The 22672-nt window shown below is 39.7% G+C and overlaps 1 protein-coding gene across 1 annotated transcript in view; it reads left to right on the forward strand.

Moving 5' to 3' along the window:
* CNTN3 (contactin 3) overlaps positions 1-22672 on the forward strand; it is a 111929-nt gene that overhangs the window by 81516 nt on the left and 7741 nt on the right. Inside the window, exons 7-15 of the mRNA XM_063348405.1 lie at positions 482-618; positions 2909-3038; positions 4242-4392; positions 14375-14502; positions 15951-16126; positions 19855-19972; positions 20866-21024; positions 21131-21280; positions 22056-22126. Of these exons, the coding sequence (XP_063204475.1) occupies positions 482-618; positions 2909-3038; positions 4242-4392; positions 14375-14502; positions 15951-16126; positions 19855-19972; positions 20866-21024; positions 21131-21280; positions 22056-22126 (1220 nt within the window). The remainder of the gene's footprint in view (positions 1-481; positions 619-2908; positions 3039-4241; positions 4393-14374; positions 14503-15950; positions 16127-19854; positions 19973-20865; positions 21025-21130; positions 21281-22055; positions 22127-22672) is intronic.

Raw genomic sequence — 22672 nt, forward strand, 5'->3', positions numbered from 1 at the left:
CATCCAGTTAAGAACTGACTAGCATTAGAAAACAATTCAAATGGTATTTAGAACAAAGGCTGACATACCATTACTGGGTTTTTAGGACTTAAAGGATTCTCTTCAGTATTAATTTGATGATTTAGCTACGTCAGTTATTTAATTCCAGTATCACCACTGATTTCTTTATCTTACATTTACCTCAATTTCAAAGTTGTGTTGTTTAATCATCAGTGATTTTAATATTGGTTTCACTAGTTCAGCTTTAGTGATCTGTAATCTCAATTTTCTTTTGGTTTACTGCTTGTAGTAAAAAGGTATAAAAGGAAGAGTGAATAATTTCTTTCATTAGGTGACTTGAAGCAGAACCAGTGAGAATCCCTGGTGGTACAAACCAGTCCATGCAGGAAACTGATGAGTGCCGCGGAAAATAACCCTTTGATTTTCATATGGAACAATAACTTATTAGAGTCTTTGTTGTTGATCTGTATTTCATCTGTAGCGAAACCTCACTGGGTCCAGACGATAAAAGATATTGAAGTTGCTGTAGAGGACACCTTATACTGGGATTGCAGAGCAAGTGGGAAGCCCAAACCGTCATATAGGTGGCTGAAGAATGGAGACCAACTGTCAATAGAGGTAACATTCCGTTTTGAAAACATGATGCTATGTAAAATTCACAATACTTCATGTAAGTGTGAGAATTCGCAAAAGTCCATGTAATTAGTCAAGAGAAATATTTGATAGTTGTTTCCTTATGTTTGTCAAGAGTCTCCAGATGGAAACTTCAAAAGCTGCAATACCAGAAACACAAAGACAAATTAAGTTGTACAAAAACATTCCAGCTAAAAGGAGATTTAAAAGCAATGATAGAAAATTGCTTTTCTATAGAAAATCAGTATGTCAGAAAAGGCTGGAGAAGGAAGTTTAATTAAAATTATACTTTAAGAACCATAAATGAGGGATAGAGAACTTAAATTATTTTGTAATACTTGCTATGGGCATTTCATTAAAGGTAATGAGAAAATATATTTAAGATTCTTGACAAAAAGACGAAAATCCTAAAATTTCATAGGTCACCATTACTTGATGCAAAGTATGAAATATAAACAGTAATTTAACGTAGGTATTTGCTTTAATACAAGTTTTTACAAGCAAATTAATGGAAAGTAATGATTCAGTGACAAGGAAAATACTTTGTACTTAGAAGATGAGATATGTGGTCTCCCAGGTCAGAAACACGGAGAAACATGTGATACCCATATTGAATTTAATTCTCACTGCTTCATTGGGAAAACCGCCTGGTTCAGGTAATTAGGAATATAAACTATGGGCACAATCCCATTGCAGGAAGGTATTTTGCCCTTGGCCAATGCATTGTGCACAACGTTGGCACTCACAGTTGAAGGAGAGCGACTGCTCAAGTGAATTCAGTGGATGGCTATGAAAAATGATCTAAGCACTGAAAAACATTTCTTACCATTCAGAGTGCTGTAGTTACACGCTCACTAAAAGGACTGGCAGTGTTTTGTGGACAGGTTAAGTGAGGGAGTACAAAAACTCTCATCTCAGTGATTTAAGGGCATTGTTACCATATCACGCAATATAACTAAGGTAATGTACTTTTTTACCTCAGTAAGTACAAAAATACCTTCTCTCATTCAGTCTTCCAATTTCTCCACTTTTGAGCATCGGTGTCCTGTCTTTTGGCGTGGTGTAAGGGCATAAGTGTGAATTACTCTGGAAATATTTAAGCTGTAAACTATAAAACTGACTCTTCGAAAGCCAGTGCTGAGGAGATATCAGAATGGGACTTCTGTGTGTATTGTGATCAGTTGTCTGCAGCTGCTGTACTGCAATAATCCTTCTTCATGGTGGGTCTCCACCACAAAAATCTCTTGCTGGGGTTGTTCTGCTTAGCTCCCCTTCTCCATAAACAAATGGTTTGTAAGGAGAGCAGCTTGGGATGGTAGAGAGAGGATCAGGACATGGAGGCTCAAGCTTGTTCCTCTTTGGGACTGCTTTTGTCCTTTCTCTAACTGCCTGAGCACCTTGCAATAAACCAGGAGGGACCTGTCAAGGAAGGAGCTGAGCCGAGCCATCCTGGCGGCCCATAGATAGCCAGAGTCACCCTGCAGTGGGGCCAGTCACTGGAAGTACATGCCCTTGAGAAAAGGCTGAGAGTGAGTGCCATTGCCTTAGGCCTGGTGAGCCACCTCCAGATAAATAATTAAAAATACCAGAAAATGTTTTTGAGTGTATAGTTTGTTCTTTTATTCGTTATTGTTTGTCTGGTTTTCCCAAAAAGAGAAGCTCCTTTGGTTTTTGTCTTTCTCACTGGTTTGTTTTTTCACCAGTTCCTGCCACTCCATCCTTCCAGTTAGTCACTTCTTATCGTAATTCATATAACTTTCCAAGAATAAGCAAGGTGAGAAGATCCCTATACTTCAGTAGCTTTGTCGTCTCTAAGGCACTTAAATATGTATCTTCTGTTTAATGACTGTTGGAATTTTTTCTGCATGGTATTGCAGAGAGCTCATTAGCAAATGGCATGTGTGAAATCTCTAAATAGTACAAAATGCCAGTGCCATCTGTATAGTTTGGATACTCCGGTCTGTCATGAAGAGCCAAGGAGGATTTTGTCCATATTTCTGGGGAAATACGAGGGTATTTGAGATTGCAAAGCCTCTGTGAAACTGAGCAAGTTTGAAGAATCGATTTCATACACCGTGTTGCCAAGGCTCCATATTTGATCACCATTACCATACCGTGATGTGGTCATGTCACTTATTTTAGAATTGTTCTCATGATTATGCTGTTACATTTACCCCAATTATTCTATGTATGCTCTCTTATTTATATGTCTTACTTATTTTAAATTTTTCACAGGCAATATATCATCAATAAAGATATTTTTCTTAATATTCAGGGAAGGATCCAAATTGAAAATGGTGCACTTACAATATCAAATCTAAATCTGACAGATTCTGGCAGATACCAGTGCATAGCTGAAAATAAACATGGTGTCATCTATTCGAGTGCGGAGCTCAGGGTCGTAGGTAAGATTTTCCTTTTGCACTAAAACACAAACCTCATTCTCCCTCCCCGCGCCCCCTCCACCTGCCTCGTATTCCACCTCGTCGCGATCTCAAATTTAACTCGCTTGGATGCTGTCACTGAAATAAACATTTTTGTCGACCTACTATCTTTATCTGCAGTGCCAAGGAATTGACTCATCTGCTTCCAGAGGATTTGCAGCCCAATCACTCATTGCTTTAAAACAGAACACAGCTAAATTATTAATTAGGGGAAGAGCAGAGATGGGGGCTAGGACACGGGGCCGAAGATGAAAACGGCTCCCGTGGTCTGGAGGCAGCACTGGCTCAGCACATCAGGAGCTGCCCCGACCTTCGGCTCCCAGGGGAGCCCTGTCATTTAAACGCAATAGGCTGCTCCTGCGTGCAGCCTTTCTCCATCGAGGGGACAAGGGATTGGCATTCCAACGGTGTGTGCTTGAGTCTGAAATAGCGACAACTGTTTGCTTGAGGGAAACCTGAACGTGTGGCTGCCTTAACACACTCATACACTTGTGCGATTTCTACCTCCAGTGTGCACCGATTTCAAAACTAAGCCTGTAAGAGCAGCGTGTTTTGGGGATGAGTTACTCCTTTTCTGTTGTTAAGACTGCAGTCAGTCAGCAGGCTGCTCCCTCAGCCTTGGTCTCCTAAAATACTGAATTCCCTTTTAAAGTTCATTGTGCCTTTTTTTAACTGTTAGTTAATGCAAACTGTAGCCATTCAGAATGAGCTGTGCTGTAATTTTGTGTCATCTAACATATCCGATCTGACGTGCATTCTCACACGAAACTAGAAGCCAACCAGCTCCTTGAGTTTTAATGAGACTGCTGGTGTTATCGGCCCTCCCTGGACTTAGACAAGTCATGTGCGCTCACATTCAGCAAGGTGTAAAGTTAGGCATGTGCTTAACGCTCGTTGGGTTCCATGAGCTTCAGCTCAGGTGAAGCCCATGTGATCTTCTGGCCATGCTTCCTTAGGTGACCTACTCTGCATAGCTGAGACCTTTACTTTTGTACCAGTTTAAGGAGGAGAAACACATAATTGTCCAATAAAAGATCCGTTTGAACTAATTCATGTTTTTAATTACATTTGGAATCCGAGAAGTGTCATGTAAGTGCTAAATAGTAGTATCAGTAATATAAATAAAGGTGCTTTATTTAACTGTTCCTATCCCTTCTGTTTTAGCTTCTGCTCCAGATTTTTCCAAGAATCCGATGAAGAAACTGATCCAGGTTCAAATAGGCAGCACAGTTGATTTTGAATGCAAACCCAAAGCTTCCCCTAGGGCCAAATGCTCCTGGAAGAAGGGAGGTGAGCAGCTACACGAAAATGAAAGGTATCAAGTTACATTGGTTTATTTGTTTTAATCTTACAAAAAGCTTGTTGATGTCTTTTTATGCAATAGTGTCATGGAATCATAGAACGGTTCCACAATCTATGTAGATCCACGTAGTTGTAAACTCTCTCAGAAGTCTGGCGAGCTGGGGGAATTGTTTGGTTCAATTATTGTATCCGAGCACCGAGAGTACATGCATATTGCTTTCTTTAAGGTCAAGGGACAGATTTTATTTTCAGTTTGATGTTGAATTTGGCCTGATTTAGAGAGAACCAGGTACTGATAGAAAACTGGAAAGGCAAGGCCTATTAAACAATGTTAAAAGCTTTCAACAAAATACTCTGAAAATGGTAGCAAGGAGGCAGATGAGGCATATTACAGCCATGGCGATAACGTGGCTGAGAGAGGAAAAAAAATAATTTAATAATTGGAAGGTCCAGAATAGTAGATGAAAACAGGAAAAGAAAATGAAAATACACTTTCAGCTTCTTTTCAAGCAACCATAAACTTTATCTACCAATGGTAATGTATGTCGCCATTGCTTTAGTGTTTACATGGTAATGAATGTGTTTTGGTGTTAGTAATTCTCAGTGGAGAGTCTGTGATTCACCTATATCTTCAGCTATCAACTTCCAACAACATGTAAACATTTTTTTCCAGCAATAAGCATTAAAAGTCTATTGAATTAGTCATAAACTAAAATTGCAAAAGTCTACTGATAAAATTGTGTAAAGAGACTACACAGAAGCGTACAGCTCTGCACTCTGGAGTCGCCCCTTGCTTTGCAGCTCTCCAGCGTTAAGGATTATTGCCTTTTCAAGCTTTTTGTTTTACCTTTCAATATTTGCATGGACTGGGAGTTTCAGGGTGTGAACTGGGACAGGAAAAAAAAAACCTTGGGATGAAAGGTGTAATTAAGATAAATATCTGATTTAGCATGAAGCTAGGCAGTTTGATACTTAGGACATTCCAGTTGCCGTACTTCAGCACTCAGTACAGGCTGCAAAACCTCCTAGGAGCAAAATAACTGTTTGGGAGTTTAGTTTGCCCTGAGGTCAGCCTTTCTGCAGCTGGGTGCTGGAGTAGCTTAGTTGGCAACAGACTGTAGTCACAGCAACAGCCACACAAAGTCCCAGGATTTGCCTGGGAGCAGAGGACAGGATGACTGTGAGCGTTCCTCTGGCAGCACTCTGGTATCACCCTGTACTTAGCAGGGGAATCTGGGGACAGTGGTACCCCTGAAGTGTCCAAAAGTCCAGACAAGAGAGTGAAGAAAATGAACGTTTTGTTTTTGAAGGAGGATTGCTTTGGCAGTGTGTTGTGATGTCATGGATGTACCCCTGCTCCTCTAGGTCTTTGTGTTAGGTCGTACAAAGCTTAGCCTGTTGTTGGGAAGGTATTTCTGAACCAGGTGAAATTCTTATAGTCCTATTCCTGTAAAACACCACGTCGGCGTTTTCTTTTGAAATTTCTAAATGCAGAACATGCTACCAGATAAGTCAAAGCTTTCAGAGGCTGCGATCGAGACCATTACTTGCTCCATTGTAAGTCCAGAGCTCTCTCCTTTGCACCCAAAAGGTTTGGACGCTCCCTGTCATCTTGATCTGTGTACCTCTGGCTCTTTCTTCACAGGGAACACAAAAGTTTTCATGTGTTCAAGTGTTAAGCGTTGTCAAATGTGGCAATTTGGCAGAAGATAAGGCATCTGTCATTATGGAGCTTGACATAGTACCACAGACTCACTAGCTAGCCGCAAGCCTGCAAGCAAGCAAGGAAAAACTCATTCAAAATAAGCGTAGTTGGTTTTTATTTCTACGTGAAACCTCCCATCATCTTGTAATGACATAATATCGTACAGATAAATAACACAGGGCCACAACAATCTCTAAAACTCATGTGAAGCACGTTGCTTTTTGATGATTCTGAATTGTTCTTGTTTTTATGGTCACTTTTGTAAAGTATGTACATAAATGCATAGCACCTGATATTCTCCATTTAGGAAAATTCTTAGATTTTGTCCCCATACCAGTTCTATAAAAAGGCAGGCAGGAAGAATGGCATCCTTCCCGTTCCTGCCTACCTCTTGCCATCAGCCTTCAGCTAACCTGTGTAGGTTCAGCGCATGATATTCAGAGCTGCCAGGCACGCAGGGACCTTGCAGGGCTCCACACGTGTCTGGGAGAAGGGCGTTCCAGCCACCACTTCTGCATCGCTTTGTCAACTTTCTGTCTGAATGAATGACCAGATCTGGTCTTAATGGTTGCTTTGGGTTGCCCTTCAAAATTAGTACCCACCAGTTTCATTTGTGGTGATGGTACCAGCCTAAAGAAAGTAATGTTCAGTTCCTGAAAATGCTGCCTGCTTAGATTTATGAATATAAATTATGGCTTTTAGTTCTGAAAAGTGCGGGTATTTCCAAAATATAGACCAAAGTGTCTTCTACTGTATTTTTGACAGCACACTGTAAATGGCTTACAGAGGAAACATAATAACAAGCCAATAATCCTGAATTAATCTAAATGAAGTACACTCGCCTTCAGAGAAAAGCAGAAACACGATTCTTTGCAGAAAGCACTGCAGTTCATTACCGTCCGCTATGAATAATTGCAATTCATAAATTTCTTGCAGTTCTACAATTGTTGCAATTCAGGAAAGGGTTTCCAATTAGCAGTACATTTTTCAACCATTAACTACATTTCTAATGGAGAAGCCTGTTGGGGAGGGTGGCTTTTTTAATTGCAGGAAAAGGGAGGAATGTGTTCCCGAAAGGGGTAATGCTGGACACGGAGGTCCAGCATGCTGTTTACTTAGGAGGGGCAGGGGAGGCAGAATGAGCTTAATGACGTTTGGAGCTCAGACCTACAGTAGGGTTGAGGCTCACAGAGCGCTCCTTAGGAGAGATGGACAGAGACTGAGTGTGATGGAGACTGAGACTCCCCTCCCTTACAGATCCCATTTGCTTGTAAAGAGCAAGCAGGGTCTTCAGAGAGTGCAGCAAGTTATTTCATCTCCATAAGTCAGCTCCTACAAGGGAACAGCCCTTGTGGTATAATTCCACATGGATAAGTACACATATAGTTTCCCAAATCTATTTGCCCTGGATAAAAAAACCATGTTCTTGTTGGTTTTGGTAGGTCTGCTTGGGGCGTAGCAGAGTTTTTCAGTGTTGTTAGGGAACGGGGACAGTGTAATCTTTTGTTTTTCATGTAAAAGTACACAATGTTGGAGCATGTCCTCTTCTGAGGATGTGCCAGCACGCTCCACCAGCACTCTGGTATAGATACCAAGGTTAGACCATGCTAATTTGGGCTGTACCCAAACTTTCTGGAAGTCTTAGAGGGCTTAGGAAGTTTTTTCTGGAAGGCTCAGAGTCAAAACATGGCTTGGCATGACGGTAGAACTAGTCCTCAATGAAAACTGTAAAGGTAAAAATGTCACATAAGATGCAGCACCATGGACAGAATCGGTATGTTTTAAGAAAACTGCCATCTGAATAATAAAAATAAAGCACAAATACTCTAAGATTAACTTCAGTGTTTTCCTAGTATTTTGTCATAAGAGAATTTGTGTTTCGCTGGAGATACTGACTGCATTACTTTAGTAAAGCCTGAAAGATATTCATTTTGATGACACTTCTACTTGTGTTCTTAATTTATTTTTAAATGGTGCTGTGTTTTCAGTATGTACAAGATTTGGATAATGACTCAGTAAATTTTAATTAAATGAGCTGAATATGATATGTCTTGTGGAGGGAAGAAAATATAATTCAAAATGGATTCATGGGCTCTGGACTGAGAAATCGCTCAACATTGAAGAATACTATCTTGCTTCTTGTTAGTTTTGCAAAGTATGTGGTTTTTTTTTCTAGAATATCTGGAATGAAGAGAGCTAGACAGTGAAAAGCAGTGGAATGCAGAGAGAACTGAAAGCATAGGTGTCACTGTTGAACATGGAGAAAGAAAGAAAAGGGAAATTAAATTAATTGGGTACTGAAGGAAAAAATGCTTCCCACCAGAATGCAGTTTTGGACCTTGGAAATAAATAATTTTGGGTGATGCAATGAGCAAAACAGTCAAGAATTAGCAAGAATCCTCTTGTCTTTAATGACTGTCAGGTGAGGTACGCAGGGTACCTGATTACCTGGCACGGGTCAGTTTTCACCCTGTATTACATTTATAGTATGAACCATCGCACTGGGAGCAGTTGTACTCACTCAGGCTGTTCTTTGCCAACCATCTCGTAAGACCTTTAAAAATTTTCTCTAACGTATATATTATCTGTAGCCATTAAGCCACAACTAGGTTTTGTTTATTCCAGATGAATCTGGAGCAGCATCTACTGATAGCAGACCATAGTTCCCAGGGTCTCCAGGTGGAGAGCGCGGAGGATGCAAACTGTAGTTGCCTTCATGTACCTTCTTCTGTGTTGAAAAGCTGGCCTGAGACACCTCCATCTCCACATGGATGTGCTTTTATTTTTCTTTTATCCTCCAAAAAAGAGGAGGATCAGACGTTTAACCAAGGTTAAATGCACTTGATGCTAGTTTGTCTTATCAAAAACAGAAGACATACCAAAGTATGCTGCAACATAGATAACCCCTTTAAAGACTTCTTTAAATGTATAAAATTTTATTATTTTTTATGATTTTTATATGATATAATTTATATGATTTTTAATTGATACATAGTACTATACAGTTGCTGCATGTTGGTTGTAGTGGTTCCTGTGCTCCTGGCTCAAATACCTGACTGGAAACAGAATGCAGGAATTCTGAAATCATGTGTAACAGTGTTTCACGTGTAAACAAATCCGCCTTTATTCCTAGATATTTCTAGATTTAACAAGACTAGAAAAAGACAAAAAGATGCTGCAAACTGTAACTTGACTAAAAGCCATTCCAATGCAATTCTCTTAAAAAACTCCAGTTTTAGCATCTTAAACTGTGGCCAAGTGATGTCAAATTAAGGGGGAAAGAAAAGAAGAGAAATAATTCCCGATAAAATGTTGCATGATTCTTAGAAGTATCTGTTATTGGTTTTATCTTCCTTACAGTTTGAATTAAGTATTTTTATTTCATTTTGCATTAAAGTTTGAAATGCTGTCATGTGGAAAGTAATGCATTTACTTACCAGTACTTCAATAGGAGTTTGGGTTTTTTTTTCCTCTGACTTTCTTCTTGATTAATCTGGTTTAATTTAGTTGGAATTTGATTGATACATAAAAAGGCAGTTTTGACCCACTTTTCCGCTGTTCCTTTGTACTGAAGTGTTACGAACTGGAAAGCAGTATGTTTATATTTATTATCATATCAATAAGGATCCAAAATAGTTGGCTTTTCTGCTGAATAATCTGACAAAGAGAAAAGCAGTGATTGCTTAGTGTGATTATGTCTGCCATTTTAGTAATAAGGCATTGTCACAGGAGGATGAACAAATTCGGATTCATTAACAGTTTCATTAATGACACCAAGTTTCAGGTGGCAGCCTTATGGTTTTGGATCCTGAGGCATATTCTGGCCCTTAGTTGTGTGTGTGGTTACAGTACACCAACAGGTCGATTTAACAGGATTTGGGTGAGTAAGGTAAATACTCTACAAACCTATAGAGAATACTGTCCCAGCTCTCTAAGCAAGTAGCTCTGGGGACAGTGGATGCAGAACAGCTTGAATACTCTTACATTACAGATACTGAAGTTGTCTGACCTTGGATTGGCATCCTGGAGCACGACTTGTCCTCTAGTCCCACATGATTTGTATGTCAATATCTGAAAATACGAAAATTTGATGCAATCTGTAACAATAGTAAAATACCAGTATGAAAACTACACATGCTCATTTCACAGTTGGTTTTCTCTATGGTTGATTATGACTAAGGTAACTAATAACAAATTATGATCTCATGAGTAAAACCTGACACACTGGGCAGAATTGATGGAGACTGCAACTCCATTGAAGTCCCTCAGCTGTCTGGAAGATCTGTAACACCAAACGTGCTCCTAGTCTGGGTGGCACAGGAAGACTCTCATAGTTTTGCCAACATGGGCCCCCTCAAGTCAGGAACCCTCAAGTCCTGAAGTTGGTTAATCCCTGTCTCCATTCTGTTGACCTCGGTCAAAGAGCGTGGGCATGAGTTAAGACATTTGGGTGTTGTAGGTTTGGTTAGTTGGGGTGTTTTAATGCCATCCCTTTGACTACTGGAAAAAAAGAATCTTCTCAAAGATTGATGTCCCCCAATTTTGCTTAAGAGTTAGCGAGGGATGATGATTTTGTCAATGATGTTTTGATCTGATGACCAAACAGGTCCTAAATCAGTCTCCAGTTGTGCAAATGGGTTTTCCACCAGTTCCAGCATTACTCCACCAGTTATCTCTGTTTTACCGGGCTAAAATTTTCTGCCATTTGCCAGTGCGTCAAAAGTGTACAGGCTGTTGAAAATGGAATTCACTTTAAAAATTGCTGGCCTTCGGCAAAACGTATTGGAAAAACTCTTGTAGATACAGGGAACGCCAAAGCTTGTGTTATTTTTCTGTGTTAGAGATCCAGATTGCTTCCTGGCAGCCGTCCAGCCACCGTACCTTTGCTTTTATCACATGTCTGAATATCTAATAATTTTAAGTATACTAAAAGTTTTAATTTGTCCAGTGTTTCAGGAGCAAGGGGTACAGCTTTAGTTTCTGGCTTTAGTGGTTTCATAGGCTGCGCTGCGTTTACCGTTTTGCAGTTGAAAAACTAAAGAGTTTCTCTTTTTAGTTTACCAGCAAAGATTTTGTTTTTACAATAATTTTTTTTTTGAATTGATTTGTTGGTTGGTTTTGTTTTTTTTTTTAATTCTGGGGAAAAAAATGATTCTTAATTATGTCTTGGTTTTAACAAGCCTATTGCTTAATTATTTTAAGGCAAGCTAGACTTGGAGATAGCTCAGAGCACTGAATGTGATTCATTTTAATTAAACAATAGACATTTTCTGGTTTATACGCCGATCCTATTTTTTTCCTTTGTTTGATCTGAGGCTTTGTCAACACTGTTGCATTTTTATTTGGGTTTGCAGCTTTTCTACTGGAATTTGCTTCAAAGTAGATGATGCAATATATGCAAAATATGCAGAGAGCTAGTCCAACGTTTCAATAGCTTGCTTGCAACCATAATTGATATATTTTAACACCTTTTATTAATGTCATTATATATTTTTATATGTCATTATATACATTTATATAGCTATAAAATGTATTAATCACGTCTTCAACACATTTAAAATACCTATAAACCGTATTGGAAGACGTAATTAATTATAAGCATTCCATCTAATATAAAGTGCAGTCAAATATTAGGTAGGCATTTTCCAAAGCAAGTTAATGAGTCTGAGGGAGGTCAGCGGCGCTGGCACTGATGAAGCACCACCCTCTTTACAAGTACACCTCAAACACCACCACGTTGGCTTAGGCTCCTCAGTGCACTTGGGGAGATGGGAAGATGGTTACCTCCAGATGTAAACTGATTTAACTGTCTGTCTATTTGTAACTCTCTTCTCCCCCACATAAGATGCTTTTGTCTGTCATTTTAACAAGGTGACTTGTTATCACTTATAATTTGCATCTGTTCGTTTCGTTATTGTATCACCTTTGCCCAAAGGAAATGTATTTCAGCTGCAGCAATGAGTGTTGCCCATTTTTTAAGATGTCCTTTTTTAAAAGAATAGAAAAGGCAATTCAGAATAATTATGAAAAACAATTAAAAGTTGTGCTCATTTCTAGAGTATGTTTCATTGTAAAGAGCTGTGTAATATGAGTGCAGCTGTGGAAGGAATCCAGACTCCTGCTTTCAGGCATTGAAAAAGGGGTCTCCGTGTGGCCTTGAGGATGAGGTGAACTTGCTGCTGAGGGAAAGGAGCAGCAGAACTGCAGAGCCATGAGAGACTCCCACTGCCATGGTCTGCGACTGGTGAGCGTGGGTTTGGAGGATCAGAGGAGTTAAGGGTGAGGGATAAGTTCACCGAACCCGTGAAATGCCAAAGTTGCATTCTGCTGCCCTTATTTACCAACTTAATTATTCTCCAAAATACGGTTTCAGACAAATTGCTTAAAAAACCCACCCAACCCACTGTATTATTTATAATATAAATCAATATAAATAATTAATGACTGTGCAGTTTACTGAAGCATATACCTTTTAAGGGCCAACTTTTATTTTGGCAATGCAGTTGAATGCGAGGTGGTGTGATCAGCAGGTGCAGCTTAGCTGTGCCTGCCCTCAGTCCTGGAAGTCTTTACAGGCTTCCCTTCCCCTGCAGCTTGCGTTCCCCTTCCTCAGCCACCATTGCACGTGCAGGGCTTCACACGGAGAATTGCTCGCACTGAGCTGTTAGAAACAGCACCTGAATGCCAGAAGAGCAAGGAACCTGTTTTTTCAAGTGAGCATCCTGCTGATCCCACGCATGGGACAAGTTTTGAGAAGATCCCAAGTGATCCCAATCCCCACCTAACCCAGCAGACTTCTCCAGCTACTTCTTTTAGTATGTATTTAACTTCAGAGAACTAAATCTAAGTTGGAACAAATGATGAAGATCCGTTGATACTAATTTGCCTCAAGTATGTTAAAAAGAGCAGCAGGGAGGTGTGTGTGTATTTAGTTAATTTTGTACTGAATAAAGAAGCAGGTTAATAATGAAGTACGTGCAAGTGAGAAGGCAAAATTCTCGTAATGTTTCCAAGAAAGGGAAGATAGCAACGTTAAGTTTCAGGACATTTGTCGTCTCCTCAGCTGCTACTTACTCTGACAACTGTGTAAGACTCCAACTAATGCGGTTAGAGGTTCGCCTGGAGTGTTAACGTTGCTTGTTGGTCTGTTGATTCTGTGTATTTAGATTGTGGGTGTTTGTGGCATTTCCAAAATACCTGCTAGCCAGGGGGCTTAGGGAGCCGGCAGAATGGGCTCGCTGTGATTTGTTTGGTGCCTTGGAAATGGATTGATGTGATCAGAGCTAGAATTAGGCATTATCAGGTGAATATTGTTTACTTTTTTATTATTACATTATATACATTTTATATGCAGTTAGTTATATAGCTGCTCCAGGTTATCTTAGGGAAGACCTGGCAGAAGGTCCTGCATCTAAGGATATGACAGATGGGAGGACTAGAAATAGGGAAAGAGGGAGTCAAATTAGCCTCACCTTTACATCCCGCCAGTGCTGGTGTCCAGGATGTCACCTCTGCTGTTGGGATGCTGGTGCTCTGCTGTCTCTATCAGTAATGCAAGTTGTCTTTTGTCCACATCTTTTATACACATCTTTCTGTTTTGTTCCACCCTATCTGGCCATTAGGTGTGATTTTCACTGGTGGAGTTTGTGTGGGGTAGAGGGAATTTTCTTTCCTTCAAGTCCTTCCACAAGGCATACCCTTACCATGTCTGCAGGTCACTCCTGCTCAGTGTGGGTGATGAACTGAGACGGAACTGGAGCAGTGTGAAGTCTGGGTTTGCTTTCTAAAGAAATGCTGAGTTTATACTTGCTGAATCCTCCTCTGGAGAGGCAGTTGTTCAAATGAGCTGTTGATGCCAGTGCAGTGTCTGGTAGGTTTGTATCTGTGGTTTGTATCGGTGAATCCTGAGACATGCAAAATGTGGATTGCTTGTGAAAAGTCCTATTCCATCATCACAATAATGATAGACAGTTATTTCAAAGTTACCGTGCAAGACTGCATGAGGTAAACAACATAATACAGTTGAAAATTCTTCTAGTTTCAATTTGCAGCTGAAAAAGATGGAGTTAACATGGGATTTCTCTCTCTCACACCCACAAACATATATATGCACACATACGTACCTTGAACATCGGTGTCCAAAATGATAAGTAATATACAGATGGGTTCAAACTTGTTGTATATTGTCAGTCTACGGCCACAAAATTTTCAACGGTAACAGTATGAGTATTAAAGCATTCTGTCTACAAAACAACACTGGAACTTTTAAAATCTCTTTGTGATTTTTTAGAATCATGTTACTAAAGGATGGAGGACTAAGAATAGCCAATGTGACCAAAGCTGATGCAGGAAGCTACACGTGCCTGGCAACAAACCAGTTTGGAACAGCCAGTGGCTCAACAAACTTAATAGTTACAGGTTGGTGAGGTGGCCGAGGGTCATCTGAGAGGTGACGTACACTGAATTACAAACTCTGCAACAGAAGTCTGCAAAGATGCGGAGTCCGAGTTTGCTTAGTAAAAAGTGCTAATGTGGTAGAAAGTAAAGAGTGTGAGAAGTTAAATATTTAACAGTATAAAAAAATAAAAGAATATTTGCTATACATCTTTTTTTCAGTTGAGAGGAAACAGACTGGGATTTTCTGTCTTTGACAAAGATATTTCTCAGATGTGAGGGAGTTCTGAACACTCAACTCCCTTCTCTCACTTATCTAAATATTAAATCAGTGCAATTATGCCTTTAACTTTGGGGGGGTTTTTTAATTTGTTGAGGAAAAAAGCATGGCAGTCAAAAAAAAAATTGTGAGGTAATTTTATATTCCAGTCCAAAATCTGTTTAGCCCTAAGGAACTATGTGCTGTTTGCTTATGGAAAATATGTGGTAGAAACTCCAGCTGCAGGAGCGTTCAGGGACACCACGGGCAGTAGAATACAGTCTTTCAAAAGCAAATAGGATAAATAATTGTTGTTAAAAGGGTTCTTGCCCCTTCCTCTAAGTCAGTCATCCATTACTAGCTGCTGTCTGAGATACTGGATTAAAAGGACCGGTAGTTTGTGACGTTTATCTGAAGAATGTCTTTTTTCATGACATTCTTTTTTAAAGATTGGAATATCTGAAAGATTTTTTCCAAACTCAGAATTATCTAATATCCTACTGCATTACATATCCTATATATATCATAGATCCAAATGGAATTATCTTGTTCAGTGAATTAACAGCTTCACATTTTCAGTCTGTGCTCCTAAATGATTCATGTCCCTTTATATACGAATAATAGAATTACATACAAAGGATTTCTAGAATTAAATTTTATTTTTACAGTATTTACAGTCCTTGAGATTTTTTTCCATTACTGTGATTCTGGAATAACAAGCAGCTATTCTTAATGACACCATTTATATTCTATATGATACATGGACCCAAATATCCACTGCATTCTACTCTATGTAGATTTCCTCTAGTTTCCAGATTTTATTAGCTCCTTCTCTCACTCCCACCTCTTAATCTTCCCAGTGGCTGCTACTACAGCTTCCTGCTCCAAAACATGAGTGTTATTGCTGAGAACCACACACGCTCTTGAACGGTAATTTCATTGCTGTGGGTTGCAGTGCATTTAGGTTTGTAAAGTATATTGGCCTGTCCGCAGCAGGTTAAAATTTACCTTTTCAGTGTCGAGTAGCTCCCACTGGTAAATGTGCAAGGACACAATGCTCCAACAAGAGGGGTCGGGCAGCAGCATTTACAGTCCAGCTGCATAATTTGAAGTGACTGTCATTAATCAGATTTGAAGAACGTGGTACAATATTAGTGGTGAGCAAAGCTCAGCAATACAGGAATCCAATAACTGATATTTCTGCTCTCAACAGAGCCAACCAGGATCATTCTGGCACCTTCCAACATGGACGTCACTGTCGGAGAAAGTGTCGTTTTGCCTTGCCAGGTTCAGCACGATCCTATACTGGACATCAGCTTCACCTGGTATTTCAATGGAACGCTCACCGATTTCCAGAAAGATGCTTCTCATTTTGAGAAGGTTGGAGGGGTAAGTTGCAAACACCTTGTCTTCTGCAACACAGCCAGGTTTGCTTGTTTTCTTTTTTCAACAGGGTGAAATTAGGATGTTTCTTCTCTTCTGAGCGTGTAGAATTTTCTTCTGTGTTGGAGGGAAATCAGTCATTGAGATAGTTCACTGCACATCACCTTAGATTTTAGACCTGAAGTATTGCAAGTGCCCACTTCTGTTTCTGCACCTGACCCTATGTGACTTTCCCAAGATCACATGAAATACAGCAATGGTAGATTGAGGAACTTGCCTCAGACTTCGTGAGCCCCAGCCAAACAAAATATCCCATCTATCCTTATTTTTCCTGCACTTTTATCCCTAGTGTATCCCTCAACATGCTGCCTGAGCCTCCCCGGGTGAGAAGCCATGGATCTCTTTCAGTATTTCCTATGCAGGATGCAGAGATGCCGCTGGGGAGTGGGGAACGGGGATGGTGACGTTAATTGTTTTTAGAATTTAGCCTTCTAATCAAAACATGAAAAGTAAAGCATTAAGACAGATGAAGGATGTATCGGGAGAATGAAATCAATTACAGCAAAAGGCCTTATTACAGTGCGAGCCAAGGCCAAGCGATAATAAAACAAGCAGCTGAGCATCAGCATGAAACTGCCCATTATAAGCCTTCATAAAGTTTCCTTTCATATATTCTTGCCAGATCTCCTGCTGCAGAGAAATGGCTGTGGGTTAGACACTACTGCCTGTGACGCTGCAACGTTTCAGCACCTAACTTTTTTCTTTTTGCCTGTAAAACCTCGGAAGATTTAGCATTTAATCAGTAGGCGCCAAACACACAGATTGTTCTGCAGTTTGCAATTGATTAAATACAAGTGCACGTGGAGATGATGAGATTTCCTTGTAGGAGCCATGAGATCTTCATATATCATGTACATTTGCACAGAAATGTTTTGAGAATTACGAACTGACCATCTGTCATGCTGTAATGGGAATGCTCCGATTTCATAGCCCGTTACCTTCCAGTATTGCTACACGGACTTTATTTATTTAGTAATATTTCCCCTCAGCTGTACTCTGGTTGTCTATACAATAGTAATATTAGAAAGGAAAGGTTAAAACATATCAAAACCTGAATCTGACAGTTTTACTGGCTCAATGAAGGCTTCATAAGCTGATTGGAAAATGCAGCATTTTTTTCTCATTAAAAATTACATCTTTTTCCTAAAACAAACACAGGTATAATTCCAAATCAAAGCCTTGTTTAGGTGTCTTTGTGGTTTTTTTTCCCATCTGAGGAAAAAAGCATCGAAATATTTTTCACAAAAAGTTCATTTAGTGATGAAGAAAAATCCAGGATGATTATTGGCTAAGTCGTAACTCTGAATCTAGAATGTTCTACTTGGAAATTTCTCATAAGGGACAAAATGAGGGGGTTTTATAAAATACAGACATTTAGGTGTTTTCTTTTAAACTCCTATTTGTGTCAAGAGGGATTGAAGCTTGTTAGTAGAAAACTTCACAGGTTACCAAGAGGTCCACAAAAATATTTTATGGGCTTTCTATCACATTAAGGTCAGTGGAAGAATTTCACCTGGAGTTATATGTGGGCCGTGGTAAGTAAATAAGACAGCATAAATATGTTCTAAGCCTTCCAGTAGTTGCAGTGTGTATTTGTTAAATGAAAATAGCTGTGCAAAAATAACTTCAGACGGTCATAAACACGGCAAAAGGAAAATAATTTTTGAATGGATAGATTTCTGTGTAACGATGTCTTGGAAGTCCCTGTCACACGTGCCTGAGGTCTCCAACGTGTAGTAGTTAGTGGGAACGTTATGGGACCACCACCTGGTCTTCCAGATGGTTAGAAAAATATAGGATGTAACACTGCCTTACTGCTCTTTTTTTTTGGTAGACAGATGACTTATACAAAGAGTATGGCAAACCAAGCAGATTCCAAAATTTTGAACAGCTTGCCTCTAAACTGTTGGGGTATCACCTGCTTACAGAGCCCAGCAATGGGCAAGACCGTTAAGCAGTCAGGAGAAGCAAAAGCAATTTCAGCAGCTGTTCATACTGCATGGACCACTCTTTATTTGTATTCTGTGTAGCGTGGAGGAAGGAAGGTGACCTTACTGTCATCTGGACTTGTCCACGCTGGCAAAGATTTAATCTGGGTAGGCAAGAATGTGGATATTGCTGATGGTCTGCAGAGCCTGGGAGGGGAGGGTGCCTTCTACAGGGGAGCTTTTTGCTCCTGCAGCTTTCTGTGTTTTCCCCAGTACTTTGGGATTCTTACCCAAAATATCCACAAATAATTCAAATGTAGTGTTAATTTTTCAGTGTTTTTTTTTATTTCAAGTAAAATTATTCTACTTGACAGTTCCCTTTGTTGAGATGTTTTAAATGTAGTTTGCTAAAATAAGTTCATATAGAACACGATTTGCCTATGAGTATGCGCTGCTATTGTTGGTCATTCCCTGAATATCCACTTCCAATCAAGTAGATCAATTTTAGATTGCTTTCGACTCAACTTCTGATGTTGAATTGTCCTGCAAATGCTTACAGCTGTGTTTTCACAGAAGACCAGGCATTGTGCATCATGTCGCGCATGGAAGGGAAGCAGACAGAATTGGTGTCAGCTCGTGTTGAGTAAAGTGAGACATAATGCCCAGCAATTTGGAAAGATTGTTTATTTCTTCCTAAATAATTAATTATTCTAAAATAAACTCCAGAATCATGTCTTCCCCTTTCTCCCCAACTGTTGTGTGAGTAAGAATCCATCTTAGGGCCAGGTGGCTGAAAATATCCACAAAATAGGGTTCTGTCCTCAAATGAAACACTGCTTCTCCAGAAATCAAAAAAAAAAAAAAAAAAACAAACAAACAAACCCAAACTTTTAAAAATTGCAGTCTGACTGAGAGATTTTTCACCTGGAAAAAAAGATATGACCTGGGTTAAAGTAAGTAATTCAGCTGACAGGAAGAGGAGATTTTTTGAAGTGACACTGGCTACAAAAAGTTTAGTATCAAGTTCTCTACTCAGTGACGTAGAAAACAAATGGTATACAAGGAGCCTGAACATGATATGAAGTTACAGTTATCACTCAAGTTTTAATTACGTTTCCCTTGATTCAGATCAACCATGGGCTGTGCTATGAGAGAGACCAATGGGGAAAAAAAAGATCAAATACAGAATGACGAACACAAAATAGAACTTAGACTTGTAAAATGGGGAATTTAGCCCAAGTAGTACAACCTCGAAATGAAAGTGTGCTCGTAATAATCTGTAGAACGGAGCAAATCCAGCTTTGTCATTTACACATTTGAACTCCTTAAAAATCTATGATAACTAGACTTATAAAGTCTGTCAAGAAAACAAATTGGTTAATGGCCACAGAAACCACGTTCTTCTCTTTCTTAGGGCTTTGAGACGAAGGGTTGGTCACAGGGCACTGACTTTCTTCATGACTACTAGCAGTCAGGAGGTACATTCCCAGTAGGAGCCAACCATGTTGTAGCTTACTTGTCCCATACAAGAGGGACACTGCCTCGTGTTTATTAGGAAAAATGCTTACAGACAATTTCCACAGAGCAGCTGTGGGTAATAATTTGCAGGCTGTCTGCCAGCACAATTTTTGAGCAACTTTATCTTCACCATTTTTGGTTGATTTCGTTTCCATTTACAAATAGCAATCTTAATATTAAATTACAAGGTAGTACATTGACATTAATAAGAACTTTGTATTTCAACAGAGTGCATCGGGAGATTTAATGATTAGAAACATCCAGCTGAAACACAGTGGAAAATACGTTTGTATGGTGAAGACAGATGTGGATAGCGTGGCGTCTGCAGCCGACCTTATTGTACGAGGTAAATTTCAGCTTCAGTTACCATGAATCATATTTTCTAACTTTGGTGTATTGTAGATTACAGAAGCAACTGATACTGTAGATTACAAAACCCAGTTCATCTATGACTTGAATTATGTAATTCTACCTTGTACTTAGGGAGAATTTTAGCTCAATTTTTGGATGAAGCTTAATTTTTCACAGAGAAATTAAGAGCTGAAGGATATAATAAATCTTAGAATCATAGAATCTTCATGGTTAGAAGGGACCTTTGAGATCATCGAGTCCAACCATACACACACAAAAAAACCCCCTACAATCTCTCTTGACTTCACCTCTTTTCTCACAGACAGTCGTTCAAGTCACTGCCAAGAGGGAATGAGGGTTATTTCAACCCCTTTTACTGGTGCAGATGAGACAAAAAAGAAATGAGCATTTTTTGCCAGGATGCCCAGAATCAGGATTTTCCAGAAGGCAGCAGAAAGCTCGCCTGACTGAACCGCGGCTTGGAGCACCGATCAGATGTTGTGCTGAAAAATTACTAGAGTGCATTGTACAGTAAAACAGCTGTAGATAACAAATTGGCAGACTACAGCGATATATTAGTAGATTAAAAGAGGACATTGAGGACTAAAGTAAAAGACATTAGAAAGATAGAGGCATTGTGCTGAACAAAGGTCCTTAAAAAAAAACCGCCACAAAACCTTGTCATCTGTGCTGCAGTTGAGTATTTCAGAATTAGATTATCAGAGTTAAGTTTAGTGAATGTAAAACAATAATTACAAGTGTTCTTATTCCAAGCTGAATTGTTTTCTTCCTCCCACAGCGCTAAGGTGGGAATCCATACTGCCATGTTAGGGATTTCCAGGGTACTGACTTTACAAAAACCCTGCATATTTTTCAATCTGATTCTAGGCTCACCTGGGCCCCCCGAACATGTGAAAGTGGATGAAATAACTGATACCACGGCTCAGATCTCCTGGCAAGAAGGTACGGATAATCACAGCCCAGTAACCGCCTACACCATACAAGCAAGGACGCCCTTTTCAGTTGGCTGGCAGCGAGTTACAACAGGTAAAACAAAATTCTTGTTACAGGCTCTGTTGAAATGTTTTTGACCAGGGACACCGTGTTCTTAGTTTCTTTTTTTTTTTTCTTTCTTTCGTTTCGTTTGTAATAGTTCCAGACGTGATCGATGGAAAAACATTCACAACCACAGTAGTGGATTTAAATCCTTGGGTTGAATATGAATTTCGTGTAGTTGCCAGTAACAAAATAGGAGGTGGAGAACCTAGTTTACCCTCAGAAAAAGTAAGAACTGAAGAGGCAGGTTAGTGGGTTCTTCTATTTGTTTTTAATTCAACAGTCTTGAATATTAACGAGAAAAAAAAAGGAGCATTCATATCCTTGGCTCTTTGCAGACAAGCTTGGAATCACCATCAAATATAAAAGCCTATAGTTAGTTTGTTCCTGATTTTTCCGTTTAGCTGTGGGACAGTTTGTGTTGCATTACTGAAGATCACAGAAGCGTAACATCTAAATACCTTTAAACTGTATTTAGTATGCCAAAGTCTGTCAGTTCAGGCAGTGCTGCAGAGGCTGAAGGTATTAATGGATGGAAAGAGGTTAATTTTGACAGGGTTTTTTTTCATTCCTAGTGTTTGATCAGCGTACACCTTCCATGTAACAAGCATGTGGCTCAGAAGAGCACATCAGTTAAAACCCCGGGAGTTTACTTGGAATAACTCCCTTGTCTAAGACGTCTGCATAGGTTAGCCCTATTTAAAAAAAAAAAGCACAGCATGCCTCCAATTCTTAGAAGTTCATAAATATTAGCATACAGGGTTCAGTCTGCAAGCCAGTGAGGGTCTTCAGCTGCGCAGACAAACATCAGCCTGCCCCTGGAATGGCAAACAGGAGGGTGAATGCAGGGAGGGGCTGGGGCTTTCCAGAACTGCCCACCCTGCCTCAAAAAAATGTGCTTTGAGTTGCCAAAGCGATATGAATGCAACCGGGTCAGCTTCATTCAGAGCATGAGGTTAATGGTGTATGATGTCTTCTCTTGCACCTACCCGCGTGAACAGCTGTATGTTCCCTTTTCACAGCTCCTGAAATTCCCCCATCTGAAGTCAGTGGGGGAGGAGGCAGCAGGTCTGAACTGGTCATAACATGGGATGTAAGTTTTCTGGCAAGCAATTTTCTTCAGAGAATGATTGTTTTCATTCAAACTCTTCTTAAAAGATGAATTTCCCTGGCTGCAGCAGCTTCTCATCTAGGATGTATATGTGCTGGGTAACATTCTGTAATGTGAGCTGCGCACAATTTGCCTTCCCTCGTTTGCTTTCATGTGTTACTGTGCTAGACGGCAATCAGTAGGAAATTTAGTTCGTTTGTCTGAAATTGCTTCTGTTCTCAAACAAATGCTAACGCTAAAAAGGGGGCAGGAGGGCAGGGGAAGAGGAAAGCGTGTTCCTCAAAGGTTGAGCCCAAGAATGATGCTTTTCAGTGCAAATTTGCAGTTCTTGCTTTCCTACCATTAACTCTGGATGTGTGTACTAGCCAATACAAACAATCAGACGCTACTTTATATTATGTATCCCCTTTTTAATGAGTGAAAAAATATTAACATACTGTTAGTTAACATTGACTACTCTTGTGGTTACCAAATCATAATCACATCAGAGGACGGTGTAAGCCACTGTACAAAGGCAGTATTGGATTC

The sequence above is a fragment of the Chroicocephalus ridibundus genome, chromosome 10 (genome assembly GCF_963924245.1).
Source record: "Chroicocephalus ridibundus chromosome 10, bChrRid1.1, whole genome shotgun sequence".
NCBI lineage: Eukaryota > Metazoa > Chordata > Aves > Charadriiformes > Laridae > Chroicocephalus > Chroicocephalus ridibundus.